We start from the raw sequence: 23,608 nt of genomic DNA, 5'->3' as shown, positions 1-23,608 counted from the left end.
GGGGGGATATCAATGGATTGCGTTCAATATGAATCATTACTTCTCCTTCTGCTTCTCTCCAATCACATCAGCTTTTTGTGTTTATTTTTTGGGTCTGTTACCTCATGCTTAGTCCACACAGTTTGTTCCACTCTCCGGCACGAGGAGGTGGGCGGGGGCCCGTCCGTGACAGCCGCACGATTGGTTGAGGGGGGGTGTGGGGCAGGAAACACTGTGACGTCCGCTGGCCCGTGCGGCGGGCAGCTCACTGAGGAGAGTTCCCTCCTTCCTTCCATCATGAGAGAGCCTGAGCAGGCAGCAGGAGTAGGCGCGTGCTTGTGATGATGCGTGCATGCTTGTTTTGGTTCTAGCTGACCGGGACGATCAGACGGGGGGAAACACCAGACAAGGATTAATACATGTAAGTTTCTTTCTGGATCATAACAATAACTGATGATGGGTGCAATACATTCAGTGTTCATGTTGTATATGATAAAGCATTCTATTCCAATCCATGGAGTCAATGCGCTGTGTGGGATGCAGGAGGATAGTGCTGCAAACTGCAATGCCCCCCCTTCCCCGAAATCTTCTCTGGTGTGACTTTCAGGGGTCGCGTCCCAAACTGTTCCGCAGATGCTCACAAACTACACTAGGTGGAAGTAAACTACTCTGTTGTCCTTCTATGTCCTGTATCGCTATAAACCCATCAACGTTAATGTACGAAGTGAGTTATTTTGACTTTCGGGGGAAACCTTGACCTATGGAAATGGCACATAAAAAGTTGGCCATTTGTAATTGCGTGTCGACATGCGCATGGTGTAATCATGGGTAGAGCATGGGCGTGTTTTGCATGTGTCACACTTTCCCCTTGTTTCTCTGCCAAATGCGGTCGAGACGAAGAGCTTTGCAGTGGTACAAATTTCCTTGGTGGAAGTTACGGCGTGTGTTTTCTAGTCGTCAACCGTCACACGTGCCGAAGTTGAGAGGCAACGCTGATGTGAAAATGTAAAGATGCACGCATAAGTGACAAGCATATGGCGGCGAACAAGCTGGCATAGCGAGCGTCATTTTTATGCTAAGTAGCGCCATCAGTTTTTACGAGATGCAACTCTTCAAATAACTTGTAATCTAATTTATTTACTTTTAAAAATCAAGAAATCAGTCAGTAACAAAATTACTTTTTTCAAGGTAACTGTGACAACACTGCTCTTATGACAGCTCAATGTCGCCTATTTGTGCATCTTTGAACTTTATCGCTTGTGCTCATTGGGGTTGTGGGTGAGCTGGAGCTTCTGTCAGCTGAGTTTGGAAAAGAAGCAAATTATACTGCACTGGTCGCCAGCCAATTGCAACGCACAGATAGACAAACGCCAATTCATACTTGCATTTACGACTAGTATGCACAGCAGTACACAGAGTCCTTTGTTTCACCTGCGCGCTATCGTCACATGACGTCACACGATGAACCGTCTAATCAACATGGAAACATAAGGAGGGTCAGAGGTCATTGTCTCATATCAAACCCCTTGGCAGTCAAGCATCTACTGTGCAGAGCAAGTCACAATTGGGCTGCGTGGACTGAGCAATTTTTATTTTTTGTTTTCACATCATATCAGCGTGTGACGAGATGATGCATTGGAGCAGTTATTTGTTTATATGAGCCACTTGGGGAAGGACGCATTGCAGGAAGAGTAAATTTCTCTCTTGTTATCCAATATTTTCCAACCGCAATAAACCACACAGACCGAACCTGTGGACCGCTTTATGGACCAACCAGTCCGATACTGATCCTTTTTGTCTCTTTCTACTACTGATTGTTCATTTTCGCCAAAGCTACCTGTACATAGCAGGAAAATGCTGTGATGTAGCGTTCATTGTCAATGTGAGTCAGTTTGGAATCGGGGAACTCATCGGATCCAGTGAGTCCGGTACAGCGCCGCCTCTTGCTAATTAGTCTCCTGCCATCTTGGGTGGTCGTAACAGAACCCAATGACGCCTGTATAAATGCTGGGATGTTGGAAGAGAGGCGTGAGGTTTCGCACTTCTCCAGCCAACCTGCACCTCCTGCTAACCACTGGCCCACCGGGCCACCCCCTGATTTGTCGTGTGATTAGATGTAATTCTGATTATTATTGTTTTTACGTCACACCAGACCACCAGCCGAAGACTTCATCAAATTATCTGATTGCATGTCGAGTCACTGTGTAACAGTGCAAGTAGTTGTGGATATTTATAGATCACCATTGCTGGGGGGCGGCCTCGGTGGTTAGCGCGTTGACCTCTCAGTGCATAGGTGCAGGGTTCGATTCTGGCTCTGGCCTCCCTCTGTGGATTTTGCATGTTCTCCTTGGGCCTGCGTGGGTTTTCTCCGGGTATTTCGGTTTCCTCCCACATTCCCCAAAACATGCATGCCAGGCCGATTGAACACTCTAAATTATCCTTCGGTGTGAGTGTGAGCGCGGATGGTTGTTCGTCTGTGTGCCCTGCGATTGGCCGACAACCGGTTCAGGGTGTCCCCTGCCTACTGCCCAAAGACGGCTGGGATAGGCTCCGGCATCCCCCACGACCCTTGTGAGGATGAAGCGGATTGGAAAATGGATGGATGGATGGACCACTGCTGGGTAAAAATGAAGAATGGTTTATTGTGCAACTTCCACTGAGAGCTATTTTGCAGAATCTGTTCAAGTCTGTGGTATATAGGCAGACGGCACTAAACTAGATTATACTCATACAAACTCATGCCCTGGAGCTGGCATTCATAGGAATTCAAGCTCCCGGGAAACGTTGGCATCAATTTCAGTCAACAGCAGGAGGCGATGCTACGTAAATTGTCTGCCTCCTTGGAAGGCTGAAAAAGGTTTTATGGGTATATTGTCTATAGTAGGGGTGTCAAACATACCGTTTCCCTTGGAGGGCCATGATGACTGAAAGAAGTCAAGAATATCTGTTGATTCAACTTTCATGAGGGGTTTGGTAACAAGAAACGGCTTCGGATATGTCTTATTTATTACATTCATTCATTCATCTTCCGAGCCGCTTGATCCTCATTAGGGTCGCGGGGGGTGCTGGAGCCTATCCCGGCTGTCTTCAGGCAGTAGGCGGGGGACACCCTGAATCGGTTGCCAGCCAATCAAAGGGCACACAGAAACGAACAACCATTCGCACTCACACTCACACCTAGGGACAATTTAGAGTGTTCAATCAGCCTGCCACGCATATTTTCGGAATGTGGGAGGAAACCGGAGCACCCGGAGAAAACCCACGCAGGCCCTGTGAGAACATGCAAACTCCACACAGGGAGGCCGGAGCTGGAATCGAACCCGGTACCTCTGCACTGTGAAGCCGACGTGCTAACCACTGGACTACTGGGCCGCCTATTTTTATTTATTATATTTATTACATATGAGAATTAAAATTTTTGGTAGACATTTTAGAAAGCATCATGGAAGTTGACATGTTTGACCTGCTTTTGCGGGCTATATAAAATGACGTCGTGGGCCAGATCTGGCCCCTTTGCTTTGAGTTTGACACCTGTGGTCTATGATGTATATACAGTCTCTCAATTGGGTTTATCATTTTGTCAGCTCAGACCTTTTTTCCAAGCTGACCGGGGAGGAACACCTCAAGAAAACCTTTCAGAGACGACCAATAATCACGCGTCGGCTGACTGATGGGAATGTTGGAGTTCATTGAGATGTGCGCGCACCGCCTCTAGGTTACCGCAAGTGTTGTGATGACGACAGGAGTCAAGTTCATGAATGAGTTTTCCGCTTTCGGATTGAGTGGGGAAAACGTAACCGGCCCCGCTTAATTCAGTCCAACTGCAGCGTTGCGGGAGCGCGAGCATCTTCCAAAGCAACAGCTGCCACACTTTCCGAGCAATGTGCGGAGATGAAAAGCAGCCGCGTATGACATGTCTGCTCGTCCCCCACTCGGTTCAACCACTTTGATCCGAGAACACGTGGATATGTGTAAATGTTTATCTGACTTTAGCGTATTCCAGATGGTTCTCCCTTCTGAGAGGAGCGCCTTTTGAAAAGCCACGCTGAGAGATGCACTCTGTGGCGCTCGGCAGAGGTTAAAGTTCAAGAGCGACATTACAGAAAAGGAGGAGGGATGGGAGAAGGGGTTCGTTGGTTCTTGGTGCCAACAAAGTTAAATGTCACATTTTTCCTTCAGCCACTCTTGCCATTTTATAAAGGAGACTTAATGGAATATTATATAAGGCGCTTACTATTACTGTAATAATCAGGCCGTGTTTGTTTAGACCTTCGTTTTATTTATAGTTTTCTTTCAACATATCTCCTCAAAGTATCATGTCAGGATGCTCCCGGCACGCAGATGTTGGCGGATACCGTCATGAGCCCAGTGATGAATGCGTGACTTTTGAACCTATAATGCAGCGTTCGCTCTTTGTACTTCCTTAAAAGGCAACGGTGTACCTACACGGGTCATCGCTTGATTTCGTAGCTTAAGCACTGGTGGTCTTCTTCTGTCGCCGATACTGTTGCTAAATTTGGAGGGAATCTCGCAGGTCAAACACAATACTGAAGTTTTTCCCAAGGGTGGAGTGGAGTGGAGCATTTCATGGAATAGACGGCGCACAAAGTTCCTAGCATGCATGTAGATACAATAAAATAGACTTCCCCTGGTACAAGAATGAAATCATTACGTCAAAAGCACATGCTCGTGTCTCTGAAAATAAAACCCATGATGCATATTTTTGTTCCGTTAACATTCTGTACCTTGTCGATGCAAATCTTTTCATTTTGGGATGAGCAAGGCAGGCTAGTGGTTTGTACATCTGCCTCACAGTCAAGAGGTCTTGGATTCAGATCTTGGCTCAGACTCGGGCTTCCTGTGTGGATTTTGCAAGTTTTGTGTTGTCTCCGGATACTTCCTCCCACATTCCAAAAACATGCAAGTTCGGCTCATTGGAACCTTTTTCCATGTGAGCGTGAATGATTATTTGTCTACATGTGCCCACTGCCCAGTGATTGACTGGCAAGCAGTCTAAAAGTCAGCTTGGATTGCCTCTGGCTCACCCTCGACCCAATGAGGATAAGTGTGAGTGACAGTGGATAATTCTCTCCTGCTCGTTTTCGTCTTTATGGAGATTATGGCTGCTCGAGAGCTTAACTTGTACTTTTTGGTTTTTAAGGTAATTCACACCACGCTGCCTCTCGCACAAAGTCAGTTGCGATATGCTCCAGCTCATAGATGAGGACCTGCACTACACCGTAGTGAATAGTCGGATAGATGGAACGAGTGTAGCCAAAAAGCTAAAACGGATAAGAATCCTTTTGATTCGCACTCATCTGAGGTGCCGTAAGGTCATCAATGGCTAACAGCAGTTGAAACTTTAGAATTCTACTTTTAAAGCCACGGAATGTGGTATGTGGCTCAAGGTCCCCAGGTTGTCGGCTGACGACTTGGTTTGACGTCGTGTAAACTCGCTAGCTGATGAATGCTAGAGGGCCTGTGTGTGTGTGTGTGAGTGCGTGCAATGTGTATAACGACACGATGTGACGCGGTACATCAGGAAGGACCTCGGAGGGACACGAGTGAGTGGAGGAAGCAGAGAAGAAGAGAGAAGCAGCTGTGTCCCGGGGTTCATCTTGTGTTTTCCTTTCTCCTTGTCCGCCTGGACGTCCTGCCATTGTTTGTTTGCCTGCTTTAAAAAAAAAAAAGAAAAAGAAAAAAAGTACCCCGTAAAAGGTTAAAAACACTGTGACCACAGTCGCTGCGGGGATTTGGGAATGGAAGGGGCGGGGTGGAGAGAGGGTTGGCTTGGATTTATGATATCTCATGAGATTGATGCGATGTGCTACATCCGGAAGCTTGCTGAACAACTTTTGTTTTTTGTTCCGGAACCCTGGAAGATTTTTTCCATTACAACTGTTGACATTTTTGCAGTTTTTTTGGGACTGGGATAGTGCAATGTCACTCTCCTCTATGGCCTTTGCTAATGAAATTCCCAAGGATCCCGACTCCATTCAAATGAAAAAGCTACATGTTGGACTAAATTAAAGAAAAATAAAATCTGATACATTAAAAAAAATATGAAAATAAATATATAACAATTCAACAACTATATCAGGAAGACAGAAAAACAAATAAATCAAATCACATTAAAAAATCAGAACATTTTTAACCAGAGTTTGATTTGGATGAAAGTTTGTGTGCCCGTTGATATTGATGGCACAACCCTAAATTTCATATTTTTGGTCAGTCCAAGCAGGGATTTGGGAGGTACAGCCTTCCAAATGGACACTTTTATTTTTTTCCAATATGTTTTTTGTTTTTAGCACTCATAAGGAATAAGGATATTCATACCCTCAGCCTTTTACTGAATATACAGTTCAATGATATTCAACTTTCAATGACATTCAATTTTCAGTATTCAATGTTCTGTGTTTTGCAGAACATGTGAGAGATTACATTTCAGTAAAAAAAATTATCACATGATACACAAGGTAAATTTCAAGGTCAAATTATAGGTAAAAAGCTCAAGTTAGTAAAATTCATTGAAAGGGGATGGATAACTTGATTCCTTATTCCTACAAAAAGTCTAAATTTGCCAGGCTGTTTCTCCCGAACTCCTACTCCGAATGATCTAAAATTTGAGATTTAGTGTTTTGCGATCACTATCAACAAGTACATCAAGTTTCGTTCAAGTCAAAATCTGCTTATTAAACCCAACACACAACTTGACATGGAACAATCCAGTGTGATGCGAAGGTCCATAGTGCATGGCGAAGTAAATAAACACAAATAACCAAACAAACATAACTAAACGGAACAATTAGAACAACTCCCAGATGAATAAATGCATATGGTTACAAATCAATTAGTAAACGCATACAAATGAATAAATTGACAAGTAAATCATTGTAGATCCTTATTCTAATTGCATGTGGGTCGACCTGCATTTTTCCTTCTTGATTTAGTTTTTAGAAAACACAAATAGTTTACCTACAGTATCTTGAGTGCATTACAAGCACAAAATATTAAAAATGACATTTTCTCAGAGGGTTGAAGAGCGCTCTTATGCCACACCCAACAACTCCAATAAACATTGTTAAACGAATAGCTCTGACAGCATAAATCAAAACCTAGCATTTTTATCTTTGTAAGGGTGGGATTTTCCTACACTCTACAGCTGCTGAGGGCGTTATTCACTTGCAAACTCATGGTTACAATTCCAATCAAAAGTGGCAATTGAATAAATTCAAAATGCACAAATGACCTGCGCCTCAAGACATTGGCATTCATTTGTCCGACTCACTTAAACTCGCATTAATTTACAGTACAGTGGGCTGTATATGGAGGAATGACTCATCCTCAGGATCCCATGGGAGCAAAATCGGCATTTATGATGGAAAGAAGCATTTTTCGTTGTAGAAATGTATAGTTTGTTTCTGGAATGTGTGCACAGAAATCTTCACAGCTCTCTGCTGACATCTGCAGGTCTGCTAGCGTATTACAAGTTTAGGCAGAAATAAATGGCCACTCGCGGTCGAAAGAATGCTTTTACTCCTTTGCGACGGTTCCAAACGAATACGAACCAAATTGTAGCCGGAATTAGAAATAATGCAGTGTTATATTCGTCACAACCAGCACTAGCAGTGGCGGGATTATCAGTTGATTCAGTAACTTGACCACCATCTGAGTCCACTTCAACTGAATGTTGGCACAAAGTCAGGTTTCACACACTGAGCACAAATGTCCTACATTTCCCATAATGCACCGGCGCGTCACTTCCTGCTCAACTGGACGTATGTAAATTGTTCAATTCCATGCAAAAATGGATGCTTCGCTGTTAATAGATGGGGAGAAAAAAGACTGAAGACTTTATTTAAGGTACTTTGAGTAAATTTGTTATTCCAGAAGTAAGTGTCAAAGTGGGTTTGAATCTCAGATCGAGTCTTTCATTATGGGGTTGCGTCACCTCCCAGTGCTTGATCTCAAATTCCAAAAAATAGTTTCACACTCTCAAGTGTTGAGCAGTCCAATAAATTGTGTAAATCTGTTCTCGGAGTCATTTCACTTTCATTATCAATGCCTTAACTTGAATTTCACACAGTTTCCACTTGACTCCCCCCCTGTGATAACCCAATTTCACAGCACAAAAACCAAACAATCACTTGAATTGCGTGAGTCATACTTGACGCTGGGAGACAAGACGTAAACCTCTCAGGAGGCTTTTTGGGGGCTGATTTACATTTCGAGTAAACATATTTCATCATTCTGCTTAGGTGCTGTGAAATTGTTTTGAGGTGCAACTAAACAGGCCTGTGCGCATGTCAGCAGATAAACGGCAAAGGGAATCCAGGCTGATCTGTTCGATATCACACTGTACTAATCCCACCTGCACCAAGTGACATCTATGTCTTTCCAATGGTGTGGGTGTGTGTGAGATTGCATTACATGAGCTGACGGTCCCACAATGCTTGATTGCAGCTGATTTATGTGGGGAGAGGCAGTGGAAAGGACAGGACAAGGTCGTGCTAACCCAACTCAGCCGCCAAAGATGTCATCCTCTCCTACGTCTCCCTGCAATAAAATCTCATCCCCTTGAGCTTTTAACTCATCTTTTTGTCTTTCCTTTTTTTATTATTATTTTTTGGACCATTATGATACATGAGCGTAGTCTCTGAAGGTGTGTTGAGGATCAGTGGTGTTGAAATTGGATGCGTGACCACTTGGAGGAGCCAACACAGCATTGGATACTGCTAGGGCATGATTTTCATTATTTTATCAAATTTTTTTCTCTTCTGAACCAGGACATACGTTTAGGGGGAATACTAGCCAGATATTGAAGTATCATTGTTCATTTGACATGGTGGACATACAGTAATGCCACTAAAGTTGGAATCAATCTGTTCTTGAAATGTGGGCGATCTCCATTTTGTTTGAATTAGGAATTAATTTATCCCACCGGAAATATTCAATACATTCTGGAGTCAAGTTGTTACAATCACAATGCCGTTATTTGCCATACAGGAATGCTGTAATCAACGTAACAACAGACTTAACAGTAATGAAGGTGTTAAAAAAAAGCTGCTGCTAATAATAATTGCAAAAACTGGCAAATTGTGTAGGACACTTTTGTGTGATGACTCGGTCTTAATTGTCATGCAACTGTAAAAAGAAGTTAACCACTCTTTATAACACAATGCTATAATGGCTGGGCAATATGTCCTGATAATAACTTTTTGTCACCCCAGGATTTGCTCTGCAGGTTTCTTCTGATGTTTTCATTCCCATGACTTAACTTTCATTCATTTACTCAGAAATAATAGTATGTGGATGTGAGAATTGAAGTGCCTCCTCTTGGAGGAAAAAAACCCATCCCTATTGTCAAAACATGTATGATATGTAAACGTGATCCTATAAATGAACATTTAAGACATTCATTTTGTGTTTTCTCATGCTCCCTCCAGCTTTCTTTTATAATGTAACATTATACAGCTGAGGCAGGTGACTGTAAAATTTTTGTGGCTTGGAAGCACACGTCAAGCGCCAACTTTCCAATATGTCGATCAATCACTTCTCATGGCCGTTGTTCGCGAGAATGACTTCAATTGGGCTTTGTTTTTGCGACACACAAAACAATGTGAGAATGATTCCACTTGTGTTGGCTTTGCAAGAATTAACCACTTTGTTTTGAAAAAATAGCATCATAAGGCTCGGAGGTTACTAAGATGGCTATCAAGCCACCACACAAATTGCTTTCCAGTGAACATTTCATTCTTCTTTTGCAATGACTTGTCAACAGAATTGTATTGTATGGAGTACGGTACCGATGGCAGGGTTGTGCTTTCTTCCATTGCGTATTCTTTGTTTGCCATGGAATCCAACATGAAATGATAAATGTCAGCCATCAAAGAAGTGAGTAAGATTGATGATATGATTGGCAGAACTTCACCGTCATCCCCCGGCGCTTGTGCTGATGCAATCTTTTGCAAAGCTTGACGGGTGCTCCATTCGAGTCAATAACAATCTAAGCTTCACTGTTTGACGGTGAAGCACAAGCGCCCATGGACCTTTTTATAAATGGGGGGGGGGGAATTAATAAACATCTTGATTAATATGGCGAGTGCGCCGCTTTGCCTTCAAAGGGAATAAAAGCTTCAACAAGCTTATCTCATTGGTAGGCTACAGCCACAATGAAAGACTGAGTTACTTTTGAGGGATTACTCAATAAGCAGTCATGACAAGGAAAAGAAAAGAAGAAAAAAACAAGTTTCACATGGCAAACTGAAATTCAGAAGACCCGTTAGACAGCCGTGACCTTCCCTGGCTTATTCCCCGGATGGGCCCTTGTAGCCAGGATTGTTTTTCTGCCCTGCTTAATGTGATGAACTGTCGCTGCACTCTTACCGATGGGCAGAAAGTTAAACAGAGGACAAATCGGTGGATCGAAACTGCATTCACAGAGGGCAAGAATAATAAAATCTGTGAGTTTATCCCAACCATCGTCCTATTTTCGATGGAGGTTGTCCTCAAGACACTGAAAACAAACAAACAAACAAACAAAAACAAACCTCGGCAAAATTAGAAGTTGGGCAATTCAACTCACTAAGATTTGCTCTTTTGAAAATGTTTTTTTTTGGAGTTCAACTAAAATCTCCTGGACATTTACGTTTCAAAAGTCATACAAGTGAAGTGTGGGGGCCAAGTGAAGTTACCAACCCAGTACTGACTTGGTTCAATGTACCCGACTTCAATGAAAAAATGAACACGCTAACATAATTCTGGGCACGGCTGTACTACAGTAAAGTCCACATTCTCCGCTTTGCTGCAGCAACCCTTCTTTTCCTCTCTTGATCTCTTTCCGGTGGCTGACAGTCTCCAGCAAATGGGGCTGCGCTTTGGCGCAGTTTCCAATGCTGTACCTACTCAGTTTGGCATGACCGGACTTCCTATTAACACTTGAACTGGAACTATTTTAAATCAGCTCTAGTTCTAAGCACGCTAAGGTCAAAGCTACTAAAGGTGACATAAACCACTGATGGTCACTGATTGGTCAAGCAGATTTCGTCATTGCCAAAGTGACAAAAAAATCATTTCCTTTAACTTTCCACATTCTTCACTTTGCTGGATGGACCACTTTAGTCTCTTGGCAAATGAAACTGACCTTTACTGTGGCCAACTGTCTCCAGCTGATGGTGCTGCGCCCGTTGTACTTCGGAACAATTGCCGCAGGAGCCCTCGCGCTCCTGAAATCAAGCCAGCCACCTTGCTGTCGGAAAACCAAATAACTCGGAGGCCCATTGTACATGAAATATGTATCGGAAATGAAGGAGCACGGAATCGTGAAAGCAAAACCTTGGTGACGCACGCAAGGGGATATTAAAAAGGTACAACCGAAAAGAGATGGCAAAAGGCGGGTGCATTTAGAGACAACCACTCGGTAGAAAGTGATGGGCGGTACCATGACGAAAACAGCCATGAAGTAAAGACAAAAAAAATAAATAAAATACACGAAAAAATGAGACAAAAGTACATATTGCGAGCAGGAGAATATTGGAAACAGTTTATGGCATCCATGTCCAAAGTCCGGCCCGGGGGCCAAATCTGGCCCGCGGTCTAATTTCATCCGGCCCTCGGCCCATGTCATAAAATCAGTGCCGTCTGGCCCGCAGGTTGGGCGCAATGCAAACACGTGTTGCATTGACTGAGGTCTCGTAGACTGGTGAGTGATGTTTCATAGAGTACTGCTTCCCTCTAGTGCAGTCATGTCCAAAGTCCGGCCCGCGGTCGAATTTCATCCGGCCCTCGGCCCCTGTCATAAAATCAGTGCCGTCTGGCCCGCAGGTTGGGCGCAATGGAACACGTGTTACATTGACAGAGGTCTCGTAGACTGGTGAGTGATGTTTCATAGAGTACTGCTTCCCTCTAGTGGCTAAATGAGTAATAGCATTCACTAAATGAGTAATAGCATTTAGACACTAGAGGGCATCACTCACGAGTTAACAAGACATCACTCAGTGTTTATATTGACTGATATGTCATATTTCAAATGATCCTTGCAGTTGTGGATATGTGTATTGCTTGTTCATGTACCTGTTGTTCGAGTCAAAGGTTTTGTGACTATTGAAAAGTCATGGTGATACATTTTATGTTTCAAATCAATCAATTTGCACTCAGGAGACTTCTGTTTAAGAAAAAGTCAAGCGAATAAGCAGTTGCATGTGATATAACTGTTTCAAATGAACCAAAAGAAATTCTTAAGATTGTTGAAATTAAAATAAAAATGGAAACGTGAAACAGACTGGCTTACTAAAATTTGTTGAACAATATTGCTGTTCAATGTAAAGAATGTCAGCTAAGGTCGGCCCCCCGACATTTTACCACATAAAATCTGGCCCCCTTGGCAAAAAGTTTGGACACCCCTGGTTTATGGTATAAAGAAATATGAACACTGTGTATGATGATGTCATGACAGTGCGTCACTCTCCTCTCAGATAAAACAACATGGAGCCGAGAGTTCCATGATGGCACTGCGCTAATTGAAATACTTTTTATACCAAAGTGTGTCACAATGCCGCTTTAATAACCAAGGTGAAGAATCCCGGGCTTTTTTTTTTTTTTTTTTAAACATGAATTTGCCGTGTCACTTTTGAAAGGTTTGGAGCACACCTTGGATTGAGAGAGAGGAATAGCTGAGCTGCAAAGTTATTTTTGTGCGTGACTCATTATGCAAGCCCGGTCTGCCGGAGTTCCCGACAGATGCAAAATGTCAGCGCTTTCAGGAGCGCGTGTTCATTAGGCTCTCTCGGCATTGACACACTGCGCTAAAGGCTCCAAAGAAGAGCGGTGTAGACCGAAATGTCGGAATTAGCTCCCATTTCCGAACCAAAGTCTTGACAAGCTCAAAGGAAATGGCACGTTGAAGAATACAGAGGGGACTTTATTTTTCTATCCCTGAGGGGTAAAATATTCAAAATAGATCTTGGTCTGACTTCATTTTCTGATGTTGCCGCTTGAATGCAACTATATTCATCTAATAGTCAGACTTTTTTCCCGTGTAATATTTCGATTTTTGTTTATTGACACGACACTTTTCCTCTTATTTTGGGATGATTCCAACTTTTTGTTTTCTCAGTATGACTCCTTCCTAAAAAATTACATTTTTTTTCCATATAAAATAACATTACTCTCAGAGCATCATTATTGTTGGAATAGTTCTATTTTTTCTTCCAAAAAATGACTAGTCGTGTAATGTTCTAATATTAATATCATTGATACTTTTTTTTTTTTTTAACAAAAAAACCCCAACTTATTTTTTCAGAATAGGCTCTTACAACATTATTCTCATAAATTTATGACATTTGCGTCTGTGTTTATTTGTTTGTTTGAGAGTGACATTTCTCTTCTAATATTCTCTGTGTATGGAAAAAAATATGGATATATATATATTGCATATGTGTGTGTGTGGGGGGGGGGCGGCATGGTAGCAATATATCTGTTGCAACGCTGAATCCTAGAGAGTACATATGCACCGCTTAACCATACATAGCCTGTGAGATGCCTATCTCTTTCCCTTTGCTTCCATCCTATCTCAAGTCTGCAGTAATTACCCTACCGGCCTGTCAGTCCGCATCTATTTACTGGAGAGGCTCTTGCTCATTGGTCGCACGGCCACAGTGTAACTGACAGGGTCAAGAGGGAGTTCCCCGGCATCATGGCTCATGTTGCATGCAACGGCAAACGAGGTGGAGGCTGCGATTGTTTATTCGCTGTTGGGTAAGGCATTATTTGGGAACATATTTATCCAACTTGACGGAACGAGCACCAAGTTGCCCGCTGACTTGTTGATATCAACAAGAGGAGCTGTGATCAGAATGCGGAGACGCAAATAGACTGTGTGGGAACACTTCAGTCAAGTCACGGTCCCATTTGATTTATCTTTGAAGCCTTCAGTACTTGGGATGCTTTCTTGCGTTCACTGCAAATGACATTTTCCATTCGGTGCAGAACATTCAGTTCGAGTCCTGTCTGAAAAAAAGACAATAAAAAGGGAGGGAGGAGGTAGGTGTATGCTGGGGGTTATTAGGCCAGGTAAACATAACAGGGTTGTGTAACTCTGGCTTTTAATTCACTGACCTTTACCTTTTTACAGCCTAATGCATTCTAATAGGCCAGTGCCGCCCCCCCCCCCCCCCCACACACACATACACTTACAAGGTTGTCAAGGAGATAAAAGCATCATGGTGCTCTTATGTGATCAACCAAAAAAAGCTCAATGTGGTATTCAATGTACAGATATTAAGCACATCTTGTTAAGCTTCTTGCTCAACTCACACACGCGCCGTTCTTCTTTTTCCTCAACAGCTCCCTTCCTGATAAACTGCGTGAGTGAGCCCTGCCTTTGTATTTGGAGGTTGCGCACACCATGCAAAAAAATGACCTGTCCGTGGATGACACCCAGCGGGACAGCGTGAGTAAAACACTCCTCGATCACTTTTTATGCCCTTGTTTTCTTTCCTTTTTATTTTTTAACCTTATGAAAAAAAACGTCCTTCACAAAGCCATTGTACAAGGGTATTTTTATGTATACGTACAGTCCCCTCAGAGCTAAAATTAATTAATTTTGTTGCCTTCTAATTAAATTAAACTACCCAATTAGTGGGGGGGGCTGCATATTCACTTAATTGTAGACAGGTGGCGCTCTCTATTGGTTTAAAAAATGATTTTTAACTGGTATTTATCCTTTATGCCACAATTATTTATTATTGTAAGCTACTATCACATTATGCACACTTAGAACATGAAAGAATTTACTCAGATAATGATCCGATGAGAATGCGTTGAACATCCAAGCCATTGTTTAATAAAAGTTTAAAAACAAACATTTTCTTCAAGCAAATCTACTTTGTATCATACCATCCAGCCAATCTCCTTTCTACACACGTTCTCAGTCTCCCTTTCAATGTCGCCTTCAGCGTCATAAGGCAAAAAAAGTAGCGGCTCGTAAGACGAAAATGACGCGAACCTGGATTAGTTGGGATGATTAGGTAAAGTGAATAAAAACTCCAGTGTTTTTGCCGAGGAAAAGAGGATTTATTTATTTTTAACCAAGATTTTACAGGACATGGTTCTGCAATCCATGTGGTGATGTCGCCCTCTGCATTAAATCAGCCAGGGACATAACGTTACCTTGTCAGATTATGTCAGCGTTACCTATCACTCACCTGTCTGGATTTAATCGACGTTTTTTCGAAGTCCTGATAAGTGCCAGTCTCTTTGAGCGGCCATGTTTAACTCGAGCCGGAGCTTGCATTGACAAGCCGCGTATGCTACTGCCCTTTTCTTCTCAGGCATGAACAAGAAATTCGATTTTACTTGATAGCTCTCGACCCCCAGATGGAAGTCTTCCAAATGGGCTGACATGAGAGAGGAAATGCATCGGGTACACAGATGGCGCATTTCTCTCCGCAGGAAATACAGTAAAGTCGAAAATGGTAATTTGATGTGAAATGTAAATGGCGGATTTTCAATTGCTGTCGTGTGTCTGTCGCATGACTTGGAAAGTATGAGTCACGCAGAAAGATGAGATTGAAATGTCAAAACGACCATTACAGTCAGGTTATGATGATCCAATGAGTTTGGAAAATGGGGAAGGAGGGAGGGCAGGTTAGGGGTTCTGGGGGGGTGGGGGATATACCACTTAGTCCCTCGAGCTTCTGGCTTTTCTTTTGATGAGAAGCTCAGGATCAATGGAAAAACACATTCACAGCAACATAGTTCATTACAAACTACACCAAAAATCACCGTTTTCATAAGGAAACAAATCTGTTCACACGGCCATTGTTATATTTTCACGTTTTGGTATTTTGGAGAGTCCAAACTTCTGATTTCAGTGACAAACCAATTTTCAATGAGAAGCGTTCTTCTCACTTTGAGATGATGTTTTGCGAGGTACGGTTACATTTCCACAAAGCTTACAGTGCCATGAGGACAACGGATTCATATTTCAGGGACAGCGGATACTACAGCGGACAGCTTACCATGTTATCAGGTTACAGGGTGCATGAAAGGGTGAAATTTGTCTTGCTGTTTATCTCCACAACAAAATGTCTGGAGTAGTTGCGCTGCAAATTGGATGTACGTGATTTGATGGATGGTTCTGGCGTCTCATGGCAATATTTGTTCTGGATCCTGTGTTCTAAATCATGTTTTCATTGGTTGTTTCGCTTCATACAGTACCTACTACTTCCACTGGAAAGTTGTTGGTGCCAAAAGAAAACATTGAAAGTAAGTTATAGTCGTCCTTGTGGTTTGGATTTGCCTCAGAGACGGCTTCTCTCCATCAAAAGGATTTAACTGAGGCGGTTCAGACCCCTGATTAGAACGCCTCTAAAGATTGAGATTCTCTAGGCACGTCCAATTGATAGGCACCCTGGAGGTGGTCCCCAAACACGTAGTGGGGTCGATACAGAGCCTCCACTGGCCTCCCAAGGACCTACTTTTGAAGAAGAGTGCTTTCAATGTTTATAAAGTTCTAGTAAAGTTCAACTAGTAATGAGGACCACTGCAGAAAAGTACACAGGCCACTCAAGCAAATGCAAACTAAATATTTGAAGAAATAATAAGGCCAGGCTGGAATTTTCCCAAAAGTATAAAAATGAACTTCCATAAATCTGGGTCAAAGTTTTACAGATTAATTAGGAAAACGAAATGATGGAATGCCTTAAGTTTGAGGGAAAAAAAGATCTCATATTCCCAAACATACAAGCTCCTCCATCAAACGGTGGAGGATCTCGGTGCCTCTTGGGAAGCGGCTTCCTTATCTTCATCGACACTCAGAATTCACCGGAAACATTTTGTCTGCTAGTTTGAAGCAAGATGCAAACCAACTCATTGGGAGCACCTTCACTATGCCGCACGATAACGACTCAAAACACACCGCCAAAAAACAAGCGGAAGGTCTCGTTAGTCAAAGAGGCGTGGACATCAAAAGGAGAAGTCATTAACGGCGTCAAAAAACAGCTTAGGACGCAAACACCGAGCCCGGTCGTGAGCCCGACAGAGGTAGCGCAGGGATGCAGGACTACACTTGATGAACGTGTTCCTGCTCACGACGCTCTTGGGGGTGGCCCGTGCAATCAGGCGCGGCTACTGATGAATAGTCATGAGTCACCTTATCAGCATCGCCATAGCAACACGGATGCAACTGTAGCCCCTGTAAATGCGCCGAGAATATGGGCCAAATGCACCTGGCCGTCTCCTTCCTCACTTACATCTTGATCGTATGTATAGCCAATCGCAGGGCACACATAGACAAACAACCATTCACACTCACAATCACACCTTGGGAGAATTTGGAGTTCCCAATCAACCTGCCATGCATGCTTTTGGAATGTGGGAGGAAACCCAAGTACCCGGAGCCTATCCCAGCTATTTTCGGGCAGTAGGCGGGGGACACCCTGAACTGGTTGTCAGCCAATCGCAGTGAACACGGAGACGAACAATGTTCAATCAGCCTGCCATGCATGTTTTGGGAATGTGGGAGGAAACCGGAGTACCCGTAGAAAACCCACACAGACCCAGGGAGGCCATGCAAACTCCACAACACAGGAAGGCCGGAGCCGGAATCGAACCCTGCGCCTCTACACTGCAAGGTCGACGCGCTAACCACCGGTACACTGGACCACCCACACATATATATTCACACACACACACACACACTACTTCCCCGAAGACAGTTGGGATAGGCTCCAACAGCCCCCCCCGCCCCCCCCCAACCCATGTGAGGATGAAGCGGATCAGAAAATGGATGGATGGAGGGATGGATTTTAATTTAAGTCGAATGAAACTGCATTCAAAAAATAATAAATGTACTTTACGAGCAGGTAAAAAGGCTGGAAGGCAGATGGGAAGAAAAGTGGGTGACACGATATGAAATGAACAGAGCTGGGGAATTAGATTGAACAGCATCGGTGCAGGACAACATCATAAGAGAGATGGAAGAGTAACAGCTGCAGGAAATACACAGTCATGATATGGAACAATGGAATGAAAAGGCGGATGATTCATTATGGCTCCTTTGCAGCTAGCGTGGCGTACTGACAACAGCGTGAAGAGCACTTGTGAGTGGCCATGGGCTACAGGATTCAGGAGATTGATTTTGTTGACATTGTGTCCATAAAGCGTGTATTATGCACTTGTGATGGCGAAGCGAAGCAAAATATTTGGTTGCAGAAGTTGCAGTTTGTTCAGAACCATCAATATGAAGAAGTAAACGGCACAAGAATGTGTTAAGTGAGGAAGAATTCTTAACCAAAAAGTAAATTTTGTGTTTCCGAACAAGTCCGTCTGGTGCAAAGTAAACCTGAGTGAGATTCTTCTGACAAATAAACTCATTTTTAACCAAAATTGGAAGAATGTTATTTTGGAAAGAACACTCAACTTTGTGGTTGCTCAATCATTCAATGAAAGACATTCCTTCTAATGACTATGCCTCAACTTGAAATTGATTCCACTTGAAGCAGGGGTGGGCAATTAATTTTTGGTCCACTAGCAAATTGGGAACGTGATCATAAATAGTCATGTCATGAAATGTAAATTCTTTTAGATGCAGATGTAGTGTAGTGTATTTTTTTGTTTCACACTTTCAGCAGACACACCCACGGAATTTGAGAGTGGAGACATTGGCTTGATTTTTCACCATTTTGAAGCCTCATTTCATACGTTTGGCATTTTTTAAAAAGTAATTATTATTTGACAGGATGAAAAGGACTAATTTCGAGCAGAAGTAGCGCTTGTCTTTAACTGCCATGAAGGAAGCTTTTATTTAATGACTCATTGAATGACTAATTGAGAGACGACATCTATTGTTATTTCAGGGAATACAGTCATACAGACGTGCACCAGAACATTTTACGGCAAAGTAAACAGAGCTATCCGTGTTGTCCACATCAGTTATTGGCAGGCCGATTGATTTAAGATTTTTGAAACAATACAATAAATTACTCATCATGCAGCAGGGGATGATTGTATGTGTCCCTTCCCTTAAGCTTGCCAAAACTCATTTTATGTTTTTTTTTTATTTTTTATTTTTTAGATATCTATCAACCTGAATGCTTGTTTATGTCTATTTGTCTGCATACTCGCTTGACTAAGCCAGCCGCGGATTCGTGTTGAAGTCGAGAGTTCAGCAGTCCTGCTATTTATTTATTATTTAATCCCGGTATAAAAGAAAACATCACCAGCCGCCCACCGTTCTCATTTCACAGCCCGTTGAGCGCATTTAAAGTGTGATTAATCTCGCAGGTGTTTGGCAGCATGCTCGACGGCGAGAATGTCGGCTTGGTGTATGAAGAGTGACGTATGAACTCGTCTCTGGAAGGTCGTTATGGAGATTTCATGGCGCGATAAAAGCACCTTCCCGTCTGTGTCAAAGTTGAGCGGTTTCGATTCATGGCTGACACAGTGAATTTCCTTCCCGTTACAAACCAAATATAAAATCGGAAGCTCACGGTCCGAAGACGGAATCAATTGGAAGTGGGATGTTCTTTGTCTTCATTTCTGTTCTGACATTTTGTACCTTATCACAGAAAATGCGCTGCAGTTGTTGCCCCTGCAACCCCAAAACCGCCCCCCTCCAACTCACCCTTCACCCTGAACAAGATATAATCCATAGAAAATGGATGGAGGGATGTACAATTCATAATATGGGTGGTCTGGTACATGGTCTCATTGTGCCTGTATGCACTTCCTACTGCTACTCTTGCTAACACTTTCAATTATTTCTTGTCTCCATATTTCTTACACGTTGAGCTCTTTGTTCTACTGCATCAATTTGGCTCGCTAATCCTCCAAATTTCTCATTATTTGATAGCCAAACCTTCCCAAAATATTTCCACTTCAAATTTCTGACCAACCACACGATATTTCTTGGAAACCATTTCATGAAAAATGTTTGGTAATCTGTGGAGAAGAAGTTTGGAGAGAGATCGCTGTTCACTGGCCGACTGTAGCTAATAGACTGGAATTGTTTTGAATAAATGGAGAACGGGAGACATTTTGGAAATGTTAAAACTAGTGAGTGAGTGACTTGAAACTGGATTTTTACAAATAAAACAGAAACAGGGGCACCAAAAAATATTGCCAAGTGATCGCATACAGGTATCAGTGTTTACTGATAGTTGAATCGTCGCCCACGATCGTCTTTAACGTTGTACTTGTTTACAACATACGGTGAGACCCCACGATTTAATTAACTGCAGTCAACTATTTGTTAGCTGTGGGTGAGCAATGCCGTATATGAACTGAGCTCATTCATTTTTGTTGTTGTTTTTTTCCCCCTGATGTGAAACATGAGGAATGTATTCATTTTAAGTGGGGAAAAGGGAGGCGTATATTTGAGCGATGCACTCATTTGTGGATAATGCACTCGGCGAATAATTGTGACACAGCCTCCGTTTGCAAAATGGCCACTATTTGACGACATACGGTAATCGAATTGATGACAGACTGCCACCGCCAGCCCCCCCCCCCACATACCCCCCCCCCCCACCCCCCCCGCTGCCGTGCTGTGCATGTGAGAAATGTGTGGCGAAAAATGCGGCCTCTGTGTACTCAGATAGACGAGCAGAGTTAATTTTTACACCATCCAGGATTCACAGTCAGGTGAGACAGCAGATCGCGCTGTTAAAGAAAATACAAACATGGCTGTAAATTCCAGGGTGCAGCAGAGAAACCTCTTTTTACTCAAGTGGCAAGCATATCCGTGCGAGTGTGTGTGTGCATGTGTGTATGTGTGTGTGTGTGTGTGTGTGTGTGCAGAGGAAGCAAAAGTGCCCACACATGTAACTGAAAGCATAGATAGTTTTGTTAAAAAAACAAACAAAACGAGTAGCATCTATGCAAATCCATCCAAACTGAAAAGAACTTAAGTACAAAAATTGCAATGATTTTTAAGATCATTTCTGACAGGATAATCGGCACTGAAATGAGCAACAAGCCGTAATTGAGTAAAACAAATCCACGTTACAAAATAGGCTACGTGACTGTCACTAAAGATGACTGAAAAATACATGTTACCTTTAAATCTGTGTGTGGGTTTTTTTTCCCCTCAGATTAGACCGAATTGTCTCAATGTCACAAGTCGATGCTTTGTAATCTGGCACCGGACATAACGTATTTGCCGTAACTCCCAACAACGTCAAACAATTCTTTTCAATAAGGATGTGGATGAGGAATTTCTGGCTTCTCTGAATCGGTTGCCACTCTTGTCAGTTCATTCCTTCTCTCTTCATTTTTCTTTTTTATCTCCCGTTGTCATCTGTGGAGATCAAGCATAGCCCATTTTGACAAAGAGTAGAAGTGCAGCTATCCATCTTCAAACGTAAGAAGTCGAAGTAAAGTTGTCAGAAAAATAAATGCTGGAGTAAAATACCGATACCTGAAAAATCACTTTAAGGACAGAAACAAATTATATGTACTTACCACCATTGTTTGTTGGACACTACCGAACCACGAGCAACATTCATATCGCGTTGACGGAATCGCAAGCCTTCTCCCAGGAGGCAACGAGACACAAAGAGAAGCTGTCCAACTTTGGTCTGCCAGTGAGACTGTAGTCAGAAAAATGGAAACTTTAAATCCCTTTTTCCTAAGATGGTGATCATCTCCAAGTGTAATATTTCTTCTTCATCTCCTCCACCCTTCCCTTCCTGATCGCTTTCCCCTCACCTCGCTTCTTGGGCCTCTGCTCAGCATTCATTTCAGATTCACCCTCTGATAAAGTCGATCGCGAAAATCATAGCGCGGAGATGGATGACGAGGCTGCTGATGAAAAAGTTGCGCTATTTCGGGGTAGCGTGCACAGGTTACCTCATGGCTCAAAGCGACGGTGGCCAATTCTCGGATTTATCGCAAGCGCCTCCGGAGAGCTTGGGGCCAGTCTCATTTCTGATCGAGACTTTTTTCCCACTACCATTTTGAAATAGCACACCGTTCAAAATGCATTTTCCTTCATTCTGGTAGGCATTGAATCATTACAAAAATGCAAATATCATTCATTTTCATTCATTCATCTTCCGAGCCGCTTGATCCTCACGAGGGTCGCGGGGGGTGCTGGAGCCTATCCCAGCTGTCTCCGGGCAGTAGGCGGGGGACACCCTGAATCGGTTGCCAGCCAATCGCAAGGCACACAGAGACGAACAACCATCCAGGCTCACACTCACACCTAGGGACGCATGTTTTTGGAACGTGGGAGGAAACCGGAGCACCCGGAGAAAACCCACGCAGGCCCGGCCGGGGAGAACATGCAAACTCCACACAGGGAGGCCGGAGCTGGAATCGAACCCGGTACCTCTGCACTGTGAAGCCGACGTGCTAACCACTGGACTACCGGGCCGCATGCAAATATCAGTGGCATCTGATTCCCTAACAAAAAGGTTGAGGCTGATTAAGTATCAAAATAACGGCATAACCTGTACGCTGCCATGGCGGACATTTTTAAGCGGTTTAATCACTGTGACATGTCCTGCGATGTAACACGCCGCTGTTCATTTTGGACGCGTTTCCTGGTCTAGTGTATGTCAAATGACGTCACCGATTGTCACCAACATGTATTTGCACATAGATATGAATATCCTAATCATAGTCTGAAAATATTAGAACACAATTCTCAATATTTTGGATGGTATTAACGTGGGAAGCGTAAATATGCATACGAATAAGCGATGCTGATGACGTTAATATTATGGCTTCAATATTTTGATGACAATTTCATGTCCACCCGGGTCACATGTTCTTCCACGTAGTTATACCACAATGCTAAGTGTACCATAATTTTGCACAAAAGTGGGAAACCCGTCAGTTTCACCTGAAGCACTCAGATGGAAAAGCGAAATAATGAAAAAGAAAGAAAAAAGAGCCGCAGAAATGGATTCCTGTTTCCTGACAGATCCGTCTAATTGATATGAATGAATTCATAAATTATGCATGAAACAAAGCGCAGCTTAAAAACCATTAAATAGCACCCATGATACAGCCCGATTGGAAATGGAGCTCCATGGGAAATGATGCCAGATGTTTTGCTTTTCAGATTGAAAAAGCAGACCGAAGGGTTGAATGGAGAACTGAGGAGAAGTCACTGCATTTTGAATTCGTCTGCTTACTTTATGTAACTTCCTTTGTATAGTCTTCCCTTCTTGATTTCAAGATGCTCTTTCATTGGGAATAAATATTTAAAAAATGCCCAACAACAATGAATATTTTATTAAAACGGAGTTATCCAGAAGTCACCTGCAACGTAATACTGTAAATGCGGTTTATGTCGTATGTGATGTGCTCGTTCGATTGCAGAAGGTTTGTAGCACAGCAGAGAAAACCTTTTGGTCGAATTGCAATAAACTTGAATGACGGCGCTTCAAACTTTATTGGCGTAGATGCAATCTCAGAGGCGTGGAACTTAAGTGGTTCCGCTGCAATGTTATAAAACTTTGTTGCTTCCATTTAGATTCTGTATGAGGATATCTGTTCAAATTAAGTAGGTTGTGAATGTGCCCGCAAGAATGCTAAGGTAAAAACAGATTACCGGTTTGTGTTTGGCTTCCCCAGGGTTGCGCAAAGACAGAACAGGAGCTTGTTTGCATTGATTTGTTTT

General features: G+C 42.9%; 1 protein-coding gene across 1 annotated transcript in view; it reads left to right on the top strand.

The window, feature by feature from the left end:
- The first annotated feature begins 238 nt into the window (after nucleotides 1-238).
- pde4d (phosphodiesterase 4D, cAMP-specific) overlaps nucleotides 239-23,608 on the top strand; it is a 166,985-nt gene continuing 143,615 nt past the window's right edge. Inside the window, exons 1-2 of the mRNA XM_052068453.1 lie at nucleotides 239-400; nucleotides 14,323-14,428. Coding sequence (XP_051924413.1) covers nucleotides 14,384-14,428 — 45 coding nt within the window. The 5' untranslated portion in view covers nucleotides 239-400; nucleotides 14,323-14,383. The remainder of the gene's footprint in view (nucleotides 401-14,322; nucleotides 14,429-23,608) is intronic.

Source organism: Hippocampus zosterae, chromosome 6 (assembly GCF_025434085.1).
Source record: "Hippocampus zosterae strain Florida chromosome 6, ASM2543408v3, whole genome shotgun sequence".
NCBI lineage: Eukaryota > Metazoa > Chordata > Actinopteri > Syngnathiformes > Syngnathidae > Hippocampus > Hippocampus zosterae.
This window is presented reverse-complemented; position numbering and strand designations above follow the sequence as displayed.